At 38.6% G+C, this 13992-nt stretch overlaps 1 protein-coding gene across 1 annotated transcript in view; it reads right to left on the bottom strand.

Annotated features, from left to right (window-relative positions):
• ZYG11A (zyg-11 family member A, cell cycle regulator) overlaps positions 1–13764 on the bottom strand; it is a 57756-nt gene extending 43992 nt beyond the window's left edge. The window contains exons 1-3 of the mRNA XM_049875543.1: positions 13747–13764; positions 9109–9274; positions 797–1548 (exon numbers count right to left, since the gene is read on the bottom strand). Of these exons, the coding sequence (XP_049731500.1) occupies positions 797–1548; positions 9109–9274; positions 13747–13764 (936 nt within the window). The remainder of the gene's footprint in view (positions 1–796; positions 1549–9108; positions 9275–13746) is intronic.
• Between the last annotated feature and the right edge of the window lie 228 nt (positions 13765–13992).

The following is a 13992-nucleotide window of genomic DNA, read 5'->3' as shown; positions in this document are numbered from 1 at the left end:
AACCTTTTTCTTAACATTCTTTTTGAAATTGCTTTTAGGTTATACATTGGTCAAAAATGGTTTTCTTTTTAAAAGTCCTTTTAATTTTCTGGACTCTCTAATGAAGGTAGAGGCACACTGGTGGTGCAGCAGTTAAGAGCTACGACTGCTAACCAAAAGGTAAGCAGTTTGAATCTACCAGCTCCTCCTTAGAAATCCTATGGGGCAGAGTTCTATTCTCTCCTATAGGGTTGCGATTAAGTCAGAATCAACTCAACAGCAAGGGTACCAGGTATTTGAAGTCAGAAGCTATCAGTTACACATCATTAGGCTTGAAATAAAGACATGCTGACCATCTACCTTATTAATCATATTTAGCCTGTAACAGAGGTGAAGAGCACATGTTTTAGTCACAAAGACTTGGATACAAATCCCAGTTCTACCATCTAAATAGTTTCATGATTGTGGGTAAGTAGCTTAACCTCCTTGGGCTTCCATTTCCTCACTATAAAATGAGAGGATTAAAGGAGAAAACATAATGTGCACAGCATGGCACCTGGCACATCTGAGGTAATGTATAACTGGCCATACTTATCACTATCAAGGTAGACTAGAAGACATGGAGACATATGTTATTTGAGGTCATACTTCCATGACCTACCATACAGTACGCACACAATAATTATTGTTAAGCTCCTTAAGGGTTTCTGATCTGTCTTTGTAACTCTAACACCTAGTACAGATGCTGGTACACAGCAAGAGAACTTAATAATGTCCTAAACAAATGAAACAAAATACATTTAAAATAAGAACAAACCCTCAAGCCTTGCTTTGTAGTAAAGAAGTCAGAATAACCAGCATCCGTAGCCAACAGTCCCACAAACTGCATTGCAGGCCGCTGCTGAATGAACAGTTCTACAGCTCCATCAGTGATGCAACTGCCCCCAGAAATATCCAGTGATACAACATTAGGCAGGATATCCTTCTGCTGTAGCAAATGAAAAGCCAGGTCTGATTTGAGTTGCCTGTGATCAGAAATATCAAGGTGAACCAGATATTTAAGTTCTCTAATGACTGCGAGAACTTGTGGTTTGGTCATGGTCAGGCATTTCAGATAGTGCATTGTGAGGGATTTGAGTCGGTCCTTGCAGGTGAGGAGTGCAGAGATGTTGGTGACCAGGGTATTGGATATATCCAAGCTCTCCAGTCTTGGTAACTGAGAAACATTAGCTAGGTCTTCATTATGAAAACAAACACTGAAAACACTTAAAATGCGAAGACCAGTGAGCTGACCAAAGCACAGTTTTCTTGAATCTCCAGGGATGCTTGTTGAGTCCAATAGGAGACACCGAAGGTTTTGCTGGATCCAGCTATTGCTGCACAGTCCACTTACAATATCTGGAACTGTAAGGTCTGCGTGCACTGCAGTAGCATCCAGTTCAATGAGCTTGTGATGGCAGAAGGCTTTTATGAACGCAGCTGTAGAAAGTTTAGCTTTTTGGATATTGGCCAGCTTCAGTTTCATTTCGTTGCCTTGGAAAATGCTTGCTGTTCTATCAGTCAGCTTGCCTATAAGAGAACCAGAACCATCTTATAATGACAACCAGATCTCATGCCTTCTAGGATGCAATGTGACTGGTGAACTAGGACAAATGCTACTAACAACAATAATCACTACATTTACTGCTTACTCTGTGCCGGGCATTGTTCTAAACCCTTTACTCAGATTATCTCATTTAATCTTCACAATAATCCTATAAAGGTACTATTATTATCCCATTTATATATCTGAGGAAACTGAAGTTTAGAGAAGTTAAGTAACTTGCCCAAGATCAACATAGGTACCAGAATCAGGAGTCAAACCCAGACAGTTTGATCCCAGAGACTGTACTTTTATCCATAATAACCTTGTTTACAGAAACAACAAAATAATATAGGTAAATAAGTACATGATATACAATATACAAATAACACTTAAAATTAGCTAATGATTACTTTTAACTAAATTAGTAGATGGTCTTTGACAAGTCACTTAATCTCTCTGAGCTTCATTTTCTTCATCTGTAAAATGAGAATGTTATACAGTAAAATCTGCAAAAGCCAGAACAACCTGTGTAAGGTATAAGCCTGTCAGAAAAGGAAAAACTCAAATATTTTCCACTAATATAGAGCAACAGATTAAGTGATAAGACTGCACCTTGTCAAAAGGAAAACTTGTAAGATGGGAAAAACAAGGTAATCCCATCAAGTTCTGGCTCTCACAGGCTTCGCTGTACTAGATTTCATTTAGTAAAGATTTACTAAGTACTTTCCATGCATGAGATCCTGTGTTAAGAGTTGGGCACATATGGTAAATAGATACCTGTGATCACAAAAAGGCTAGGAAGCTCTGCCAGGTAAATAAATGATCATAATAGTGTGCTATATGCATTAATAATAGATATGAGGTACTGAATTAATATTTTGAAGACTGAACATCAGTTTGCCAGGGTAAAGGCAAAGGGTGGAAGAATATACCAAAGATATGAAAGCATAAAACAGCAGGTTATTTGGAATGATCCTAAGCAGATCAGCACCACAGGGAACATAGTACATAAGAGGACGCACAGCTGGAAGTGAGAGTGGAGAGAAAGATAAAAGGCAGACAGGCCCTGTACACAAAGCTAGTAAACTCAGACTTCTACCCTATGGACAATGAGGAACAACTCAAGATTTTTAAGCAGAAAAATGGTCAAAAAGATAATTTTAGAAAGAACAATTCTTTGACAGTGTAAAGCAGCTAGAATGGTGTTTGATGGGGATGAGACAAGAGACAAGAGGTTTTAGTGATTATTAATGATGAGAAATGAAACTTTCTCCACAGAAATATCAGGTGAGAAAAAGCAAACTGTCAGAATCAACTTCTTCATAACTGTGGAGAACCATCAAAGATTTACAACCACCAAGTGAATGGTGGATCAAAAAAAAGTCAACTTAAAAATGCTCCCGGCATTCAAGAAAATCTCAGCTAAAACACTGGCTAAACACAAGCTTAGCCTTCAACAATCAAGAACAGCAGCCCCCAAGGAGGGAAGGATTACCACGTTATAATATCCAAATGTTCAATTTTCAATGGAAAAAAAATCATAAAGCATGCAAAGAAACAGGAAAATATGGCCCATTCAAAGAAACAAAACAACATAGAAACTGTCTCTGAGAAAACCCAGACATTAGAATTAGTAGTCAAAGACCTTAAATCAACTGTCTCAAATATGCTCAAAAAGCTAAGGGAAACCATGGACGAAAAGCTAATAGGAAACAGGAAAATGATTTATGAACAAAATGATAATATCATTAAAAAAAAAATTATAAAAGCAACCAAATAGAAATTCTGAAGCTGAAAAGTACGATAACTGAAATGAAAAATTCACTAAAGGGGTTCAACAGCAAATCTGAGCTAAAAAAAAAAAGAATCAACAAACTTGAAGACAGGACAACTGTTCCAATCAAAGGAGTAGAAAAAAGACTGGAGAAAAATGAACAGAGCCTAACCGACCTGTGCGGGACCATCAAGCAGGCCAACACCACTATACCAAAAAAAAAAAAAAAAAACCCAAACCCGTTGCCGTGGAGTCAATTCCAACTTGTAGCAACCCTATAAGACAGGGTAGAACTGTCCCATAGGGTTTCCAAGGCTGCAAATCTTTACAGAAGCAGACTGCCACATCTGTCTCCCGGGAAGTAGCTCGTGGGTTCAAATCGCCTACTTAGGTTAACAGCCAAGCACTTACCCACTGTGCTACACAATAATACATATATATATTTTCAGTGCTGTCATTCAAAATAGTAAATTATTGTCCTGTACAAACCACCACAAAAGACCACAGAGTTCATCACATCTCAGAAAACTTCAAAATGTTATCTCTGATTTCATACCGAGAAGCGCTCAGAGTGTCTGCCACATCTTTCTCCCATGGAGTGGCTGGTGAATTCGAACTGTCAACCTTTCAGTTAGCAGCTGAGTGCTTTAATCACTGTGCCATCAGGGCTCCCTTTTTAAAAAAAATAAATATGAGACAGAAAATAAGAATAATAAAAAAAAAAACACTGCCATTGAGTCAATTCCTACTCATAGCAACCCTATAGGACAGAGCAGAACTGCCCCATTGGGTTTCCAAGGAGCGCCTGGTGGACTGGAACTGCCGACCTGTTGGTTAGCAGCCGTAGCTCTCAACCACTATGCCACCAGGGTTTCCATACACACTATGGGAGTCCCAAAAGGAGAAGAGAGAGAGGAAGGGACAGAAAGAATATTTAAAGAAATAATGGTTGAAAACTTCCCAAATGTGATAAAAGACATGGATACACACATCCAAGAAACTCAATGAACTCCAAGCAGGATAAACTGAAAGAAATGTACACTGAGACACACTATAGTCAAATTGTAGAAAGCCACCCACAAAGAGAGAATCTTGAAAGCAGCAAGGGAGAAGTGACTCCTAATATAAAAGGGATCTTCAGTAAGATTAAATGTTGATTTATCCTCAGAAACCATGGAGGCCAGAAGACAGTGGGATGACATATTTAAAGTGCTGAGAGAAAAGGACAGTCAAGCAAGATTTCTGTACCTGGCAAAACTGTCCTTCAAAAATGAAAAGAAAACTAAGACATTCCCAGATAAACAAAAGCTGAAGGAGTCTGTTACCACAAGACCTGCCCTACAAGGAATGCTAATGAGAATCCTTCACCTTGAAATGAAGTAACACTAAACAGTAACTCAAAGCCATGTTAAGAAAAAAAGATCTTCAGTAAGGGTAATTTTATGGGTAAATAAAATGGCGAGTTTTATGCTATTTTTGGATTATAACTCTACTTGTTATATCCTATATAATTTAGAAGACAAATGCATAAAAAATAATTATAAATTTGTTATTGGTCACACACTGTATAAAGATGTAATTTGTGAAAACAACAACATAAAGGAAGGGGTACAGGAGTATAGAAACAGAATTTTTATATGCTACTGAAGTTAAATTGGTATCAATTCAAAGTAGATTATTATAAACTTACAGTGTTATACGTAATTAACCACAAATACCTAAAAAAATACACAAAAGAAAACAAGAATGGATCAAAACGGTTCACTACAAAAAAAAAAAATCAACTAACACAAAAGTACGTAGTATCAGAGAAAATGAGGGACAAGAAAGGTATAACGTGCAAAAAACAAACAGCAAAATGACAGAAGTCTTTCCTTATCAGTAATAACTTCAAATATAGATTCAACTCTCCAATCAAAAAGCAAAGATTGGCAGAATGGATAAGAAAGTATCATCCAACAAACATGTTGTCTATAAAAGGCCCATTTTAGATCTAAAGACAAAAATAAGTTGTAAGTAAAAGGTAGAAAAATATCCCATGCAAATGGAACCAACAGACAGCTGGGGCAGCAATATTAATATCAGACAAAAAAGACTTTAAGTCAAAATCTGTTACAAGAGACCCAGCAATCCACTCCTAAGTATACATCTAAAAGACTTGAAAGCAGGGACTCAAACACTTGTATACAGATGTTCACTACAGCATTATTCACAATATCCAAAAGGTGGAAAAAATCCCAAGTTTCCATCAACAGATAAATGTGTACATAAAATGTGGTATATGCATACAATGGAATAGTATTCAGCCATAAAGAAAAGGAAGTTATGATATGTTACAACACCGGTGAACCCTGAAAAACATTATGCTAAGTGTAATAAATTAGACACAAAAGGACAAATATTGCATGACCTTATTTATATCAAATATCTAGAATAGGAAAATGCATAGAGACAGAAGTAGGTTAGAGGTCGGGGGAGGGTGTTGTGAGGAGTTATTGTTTAATGGGTAGAGAGTCTCAGCTTGGGATAATAAAAAATTTTGAAAACAAACAGTGATCATGGTTGTGTAACATTCTAAATGTAATTAATGCCACTGAATTATACATTAAAAATGGTTAGAATGATAAATTCTATACATCTCAAAAAAGTTAAAAAAAAACAAACTTTTCCCCCAAAATTAAAAAAACAATTTTTTTTAAAAAAAAGAGGCTTATGGGCCCTATCAACCAATCACAATGTATGGACATCATTTGAGTCCTAACCAAACAAACTAGCTTTAAAAAACTGTAAGAAAACCAAGGAAAATGAACCTTGAGTGGATGTTTTATGATATTAAGAAATTAATATTAAAATTTTAAAGTGTGACAATAGTATTGTGGTTATAAATTTTTTTAAGTCCCCAAGTCCCCAGATACACTTACAGTTGAAGTGATACAATATCTATAATTTGTTTCAATGTATCAGGGGGCAGGGTAGGGAGTGGGTAGAGGTATGGAGGAAACAAGACTGGCCATGAATTGATAATTAATAGATTTCAAAACTCACTATAAAGCAACAGTAATCAAGACAGTATGATACTGGCCTAAGGACAGACATGCAGACCAATGCAATAAAATAAAGTCCAGAAATAAACCCTCACATCTATGGTCAAGTGATTTTTGACAAGAGTGCCAAGACCATTCAATGGAGAAAGAATAGTCTTTTCAACAAATGGTGCTGAGGCAACAAAAGAGCCACGTGCAAAACAATCAAGTTAAACCCCAGCTCATACCATATGCAAAAATAAAAAGGAATCAAACACCTAAAGGAAAAAGCTAAAACCATAAAGCTCTTAGAAGGCAACACAGGTGTAAATCTTCCTAACCCTTGGACTTGGCAAATGGATTCTTAGATGTAACACCAAAAGCACAAGCAACAAAATTAAAAATGGAAAAATTAGACTTTATCAAAATTAAAAACTTTTGTGTCAAAGAACACTATTAAGTGAAAGATAACCCAGAGAATAGGAGGAAATATTTGCAAATCATTTATATAAGGGTCTAGTATCCAGAACATATAAAGATCACTGACAGTAATAAAAGACAAATAAGCCATTTAAAAAATGGGCAAAGGACTTGAATAGACACTTCTCCAAATGTACAGTGCCTAATAAGCATATGAAAAGATGCTCAACATCAGTCATTAAGGAAATGCAAATCAAAACTACATGAGATAGGCTTCATACCAACTAGGATAGCTAGAACCAAAAAATCGGATAATAACAAGTGTTTGTGAGGATGCAGAAAAGCTGGAACCCTCATACATTGCTAGTGAGAATGTAAAATGGTACAGCCACTTTGAAAAAAAAAGTTAAACATAGTTATCATTTGACCGGGCAATTCCACTCCTAGGTATACACCCAAGAGAAATGCAAAGATACATCCACACAAAAACTTGTACATAAATGTTATAGGAGCATTATCCATAACAGCCAAAGGGTAAAAATAACTCTAACGGCCATTCATTGATAAAGGATCAACAATGTGGTATATTCAAACAATGGCCTATTATTCAGTCATACAAAGGAATGAAGTACTGAGTCATGCTACAACATGGATGAACCTTGGTAACAACATGCCAGTGAAAGAATCCGGACACAAACAGCGACATATTTATGATTCAGTTTTTACAAAATGTCCAGGACAGGCAGATCCATAGAGACAGAAAGTCAATTAGTGGTTGTTTCAGATGGGGGAAGAGGAAAATATGGGGGCTATAACTAAAGGATACAGGGTTTGCTTTTGAGATGATAAAAATATCCTAAAATTGTAGTGATGGTTGTAAAAATACTAAAAGCCAATACTGTATACTTTAAACGAGTGAACTATATATGTGAATTGTATCACAATAACCTGTTACATGTTGCTGTCAAGTCGATTCCGACTCTTAGTGACCCTGTATTTCAATAACGCTGTTACCAAAAAAAAAAAAAAAAAAAGGCTTTTTCATTAACAACAAACTAAAATACGGTAAATTAAATGCATGCCTTTATCTCTGCTCCTTTGAAATCCCACTAAAATGGAGGTAAAGGAAATTGTTTTTTATAATTTATTTTTGTTGCTGTGGAGAATATAAACAGCAAAACAAACACCAACAGTTTCTACACGTACAATCCAGTGATATCAACTACGTTCCTTGAGCTGTGCAACCATTCTAACCCTCCTTTTCTGAACGGTTCCTCCTTCATTAACATAAACTCACTGCCTCCTAAGTTTCCCAGCAAATCTTTAGAGTTGCTGTTGTCAATCTGATCCCGTATCAATAGTTCTTAAAACAACACAATGCTCAAGGCAGAGACATGTTTTACTAGTTAAGCTAAACTATTGCTGGGTTTTGAGAAGACGTCAGGAGATGTTTTTGATTTAAGGTTTAAAGATTATCTCAGGGCAACAGTTTTGGCTATTTCAGAAAGTCTGGATTCCATGAGGATTTGAAATTCTACTATGCATTTTCCCCTTTTTTGATCAGGATTCTTCTACACTTTCTTTGATCAAAATGTTCAGTAATGGTAGCTGGACACCATCCAGTTCTTCTGATCTCATGGCAAAAGAGGCAGTTGTTCATGGAGGCAATGAGCCACACATTCCATTTCCTCCCCCTATTTCTGATTCTCCGTTTTCCTCCATTGTTCCAGGCAAATAAAGATGAATTTTTTTTGCCTTGGAAGGCTGTTTGCAAGCTTTTAAGACCCCAGGCACTACATAACGAACTAGGAGGTAAAACAGAAGCTCTAACCACATTATTAGGCCAATTAACTGGGATAGCCCATGAAACCATGACTCTAAGCCTCCAAACCAAGGAACCAAATTCCATGAGGTGTTTGACTATACATACAGCTACTCCTTTTTTGTTTGTTTGTTTTCCCATCTTTTTTGTCATTGTTGTAATGAAGGAAAAATTTTAAAGGATCATATCCACAATGAATGGGTAAAGAGCCTACTGAAACAGGATTTTGGATGCTAGAAAACACATGGGTGAGTGGTAACTTAGTTTTCTTCTTTCTCTCTCTGCTAAGCCAACAGCAGGGAGGGACTAGAAGCAAGCCAATTTCCATTACAGGATCTTAGAAAGATTTTCAGAAAGTTAATTCTTCAAAAATAAAATAGAAATGATTTCTATACTGCCCTCAGGGCTGATACAAGGATCAAGAGTAATTGTAGGTGAATTGTAGGTGCTTTTCAAATAGTAAAGTGCTATAAGAGTGCGCTGCAGAGGAGCCTTAAGACATTACCTTCCCAAGTCATCACTCCAAGGAATCGATCAGCCACTTCCTGAGGGAAACTCCAATGCTCTGGAAGGCACAGTGTTCCATCAGGTCTTTTGGAACATAATTTCTCCAGGTTAGCAATTAGGATGTTTAAACAGATATCGACCAAAGAGTAGGGAGATGCTTCCTCCTATCAAACAAACCCCAAACAAATTTTGTTAGAATACATGTGCACAAAATTCAACATTAAGATTGGTCATGTCATACATAAAACTACTTGACAAGGATATCTGAAGATATATTCTCCCCACTCTAACAATGATTTATATGTACTGAAACCACCTTAATTCCAACTCTTTACTAAAGGAAGAATCGCTGTTTTGTTGTACCTTAAACAAAATTCTCTAAATCCTTCACTCATCACCTGTTCTGTTCCAGCCACTGAAAATACAGGAATGAGTAAGATATACTTCTAGTCCTTTAGAAGCTAACAGCCTAATGGTTTCAGTACAACACGGAATATTTTCAAGCAGAGATTACATGGTCATTCATTCAACAAATACTTATACAGCAATTATCATGTGCCAGAGGATCAGAAGGCTTATTCCTCCACACAAAAGTGTTCACGGTCTTAAAAGGGTGATACGGCCAGCATGCTACAGAAGAGTGAGGAACTGAGAGGGAGATGGGACTGTAACAAGTTCAATGGGCCCTTTCTCCTCTAAGATACACAGGCATTTTTGTTCATTCAACAAATATTTAAGTACCATGGCACTGTGTTAGACATAAAGAGAGGGTGATGAGCCAAATAGAGAGACTGCTGTCTTTCTCAGAGACTTCAACGTGCATATGAATCACCCAAAATTAGAACCTTCCTCCCTATCTGTAGTTACCTCCATCCCACCTCAGTGTGATCAGGTCCCAGGGTCTCATACTGGACCTCAGCAGAAACAGAAAGGATCCCACGTTCAGCATGAGGCACTCCAGCCTGACTCACACATTAAAGTACCACTACTGCCAGCAGTTCATTGACTCCTCCCGCTTTAAACTCATTAAATTCCATAGCACAGTCCAAAGCATAAATTACTTTCTTGCTGTACAGTAAAGGATTAACTCAGCAGGTCTGGTTATCCAAACCACGGCTTTGAACCGGTTCAGAACAGTTCAGTAACTGCTGACACAAACGAGGGCAGCGTACGCGTCACATAGCAACCAATCTGTTGCCTGTGGGATTCTGGCCCAACTAGGAAAGAGTGGTGCCCCGCTCAAAGACGGATTTCTCTTAGTACTACCATGGCCTGAGATTAAAGTCAATGAAAAATTACAGCAACCCAATTCCAACATGACTACTAATGGCCCAGACTCTTCAGGCATGAAGGTTTGGGTAACCCCACCCCCACCAGTCAAAGAACCACGACCAGCTGAGGTGCTTACTGAGGGCATAGGAAATATAGAAAGGGTAGTGGAAGAAAGTAGCTCTCAATACCAGCTATGACCATGTGATCAGTTGTGGAAGTGAGGGCTGTTAATTGTTATATTTCTTCCTTGTTTTGTTATACATGTATGTGTGTATATATGTATATATGTATATATATACATGTATATATATGTACATATATACACACATATGAACAGAACCCTGGTGGCATAGCAGTTAAGAGCTTAGCTGCTAACCAAAAGGTCAGCAGTTTAAATCTACCAGCCACTCCCTGGAAACCCTACGGGGCAGTCCTAGTCTTTCCTCTAGGGTCACTATGAGTTGGAATGAACTCGACGGCAACAGGTTTGATACATATAAAATATCTTTGTTTTCTTCCTTCCCTTATTCCATTACTTATTATAAAATATAAGATGTAAACAGGGTTAGTGTGCTTTCGGTTGTAGGAACGTTAAGTGTTAAGTATGACTTTATAATTGTCTTTAGAGATTATGTACAGTTTAAGGAGATGTGTACTGCATCCCTGGTGGTGCAGTAGTTAACAGCAGTTTGAATCCACCAGCTGCTCTGTGGAAACCCAATGGGGCAGTTCTACTCTGGCCTATAGGATAGCTATGAGTTGCAATCAACTCAACAACAAAAGGTTTGGTGTTTTGGGTTTGTACGGGTGCCAAGCAGACAAAGGGTGGACTGTGATGGTTAAGGTTATGTGAAAACTTGGCTAGGCCATGATTCTCAATGGCTTAGAAGTTATGATGTAATCAACATCCATGATGTGATCTCTTGTGCAAGAGGTATTTTCTTGGGGGTGTGGCCTGCATCCAATATACATGGATGCTCTGGCAAAGCTCACCAACTCTTGATCGTGCATCCAACTCATCATCCTCTCTCTGACCTCCAGTTCCTGGGACGTGAGCCAGCAGCCTACTGTCTGACCTGCAGATTTTGGAATTCTTAAACTCCTACAACCACATGAGTCAGGAGAGGCCTCTTGCCTGACACCTGACCCATGGATTTGGGACTTGCCACACACAGATTTATTTCAAGGAAATGGCTCACACAGTTGTGAAGGCTGGCAAGTATATACATACACACACATACATACACGTCCCTCACTGGTTTTGCTCCTCTAGAGAGCCCAGCCTAAGTCAGATGGCTGCGATCTTGGACAGCACAAATACAGAACATTTCCATTATCATAGAAAGTTTTATTAGACAGTACTGTCCTAAACATTCTTTCTTTGCCTCTATGACATTTGACTACTGATTGCATGGCTCTTAATACTATCTATAAAGTCAGTGAATCCCAGATTGTTATCTCCAGGTCAGATCTCTCTTTAAGCCATCGGCCTGGATAACCAGTTACTTCCCTGACACATCTCTCTATGTTACAAATACTTTAAACTCACCACGTGCAAAACTGATATTCTCCAGTCTTTTTCAACTATTCAGTTGCTGGGTCTTTCCAGACACCTCCTTGTCCTTAATCAACACCCCACACAAACACACATATCCAGTCTACTAGCAAATCCCAGTGGCTTTACTTCTGTGACAGATCACTTCCATTTGCCATCAGTTTCTTGCCCAGATTCACTTCTGACCTTTCCCCACCCTGCCCTCTACTCCTGGAGGTTACCTATGTGGCCCATATAAACAGACTGCCCTGCCCCAATGACAAAACTCTGACAGAAGACTGGAAGGAGGAAAGTAGAGTATTTCCCCAGCTCTCTGTAAGATTGCCCTGGACTACCCGTGTCTTCGTTCCCTTCTCATCGACCAGCCAAAAGAAAAAAACCAAACCCACTGCTACTGAGCCAATTCCGACTCATAGTAACCCTATAGGACAGAGTAGAACTGCCCCAAGGAGCACCCAGTAGATTCAAACTGCTGATCTTTTGGTGAGTAGCTTTAACTCTTAACCACTATGCCACCAGGGTTTCTGTCTTCCTGACCATTCCTCTAAAATCAGTCTTCTTTCCTTTGGGAAGGACCTCTAGGCATGAGAGGCAATAGGTGCTGTTGGTGGACTTAGAACACTGCATTATTGTGGTGTATCTTGCCCTTACAAGTTTTTGGAAATAGTTCCTTAATGTAACCCCTCCTTGAGGTATCCTCACTTTGAGTGTCATCAGTCTCTTGCTGGAAGCATGACTATTTAACCACTGAAAAAATTTCTATTCTATCCTCCTCTTTCTAGCTCTTCTATCAATTCCTAATCCATATCACTACCATACCTTGCCTAAATAACCGCAAAACTCCAAATTTCCTTTCTCTCTTAATCCTTTTCCAATCATTCTCTACCCAGAGGCCAGACTCATCATATCTAAAATGTAAACTGTACCATGTAACTGTACTGATTAAAATGTTTTAATGGATGCAAGATAAAAACAAAAATATTTCTATATACAAGCAACAATTAAACAGAAAATGAAAATTTTAAAACACATCCTTCACAAAAGCATCAAAAAAACACCAAATACAAGCTGTACTCTGGAAGGAAGCAAAAATCCAGACTTTCCAAGTAGCATCCATAAAGTTCAGTTTACAATAAAACATTATCTGACAAGGGAAAAGAAAAATACACCCATCAATAGAAACTGTGAGGTAATAAATCACCTTACAAAGATCAATCTGGCCTTTGTCCTGAGAAATAATCTTTGAATTTCCTCACAAAGGACAAAAGGGGGAAAATTAAAGAATACTGCTATAAGGAGAAGTGATATAACATTTAAAAACAGACTGTGATAAGTCAACCATGCTGCAGTGCAATGAATGACTTAATATGGCCCTTCTAACCAGAGTCTTTGTGACTCACACAAAATGACGGAGTGGGGCTATACAAGTAAGGTGTATGAAACCTGCGACGGTTGGAGTTATGTCAGCTTGGCTGGGCTCATTCCCAGTACTGTGTGGCTGTCCTTCATTTTGTAATCTGATCAATTATTCTAATTATCCTCCATTCTATGTGCTATAAATCCTAACCTCTATACGTTAATAAGGCAATATTATTGTAGGGTGTATCCTGAGTCACAGCCTTGGGTCCCACCTTACTCAAGTCACCCCTGTCCCTGGGGCGTGGCCTGCATCCACTGTACATGTGTGGGTATTCCGGTGGATGTCTCTCTGCATCTGGGTCCTGCATCCAGCTCATCACTGTCTGACCTCTGGTTCCTTGGAACTTGAGCCAGTGGCCTGCCATCTGACCTGCCGATTCCAGGACTCACCAGCTCCTGCAGCCCCATGGGCTAGAAGCCTATCACCTGACCTGATTCATCGGCTTCTGCAGCCTTGCGAGCCAGCGGCCTTGTTGTTGGCCTGTAGATTTGGGTTTGCCAATCCCTGTAGCCACGTAGTCAGGAGATGCCTACATCTGACACACAGATTTGGGACTGACCAGCCTCCACAACCATGTGAGCCATTTCCTTTCCTTGATACGGTTCATGAATTCTGTGAGATGCTACAGCAAATTA

The sequence above is a fragment of the Elephas maximus genome, chromosome 3 (genome assembly GCF_024166365.1).
Source record: "Elephas maximus indicus isolate mEleMax1 chromosome 3, mEleMax1 primary haplotype, whole genome shotgun sequence".
Classification (NCBI taxonomy): Eukaryota; Metazoa; Chordata; class Mammalia; order Proboscidea; family Elephantidae; genus Elephas; species Elephas maximus.
This window is presented reverse-complemented; position numbering and strand designations above follow the sequence as displayed.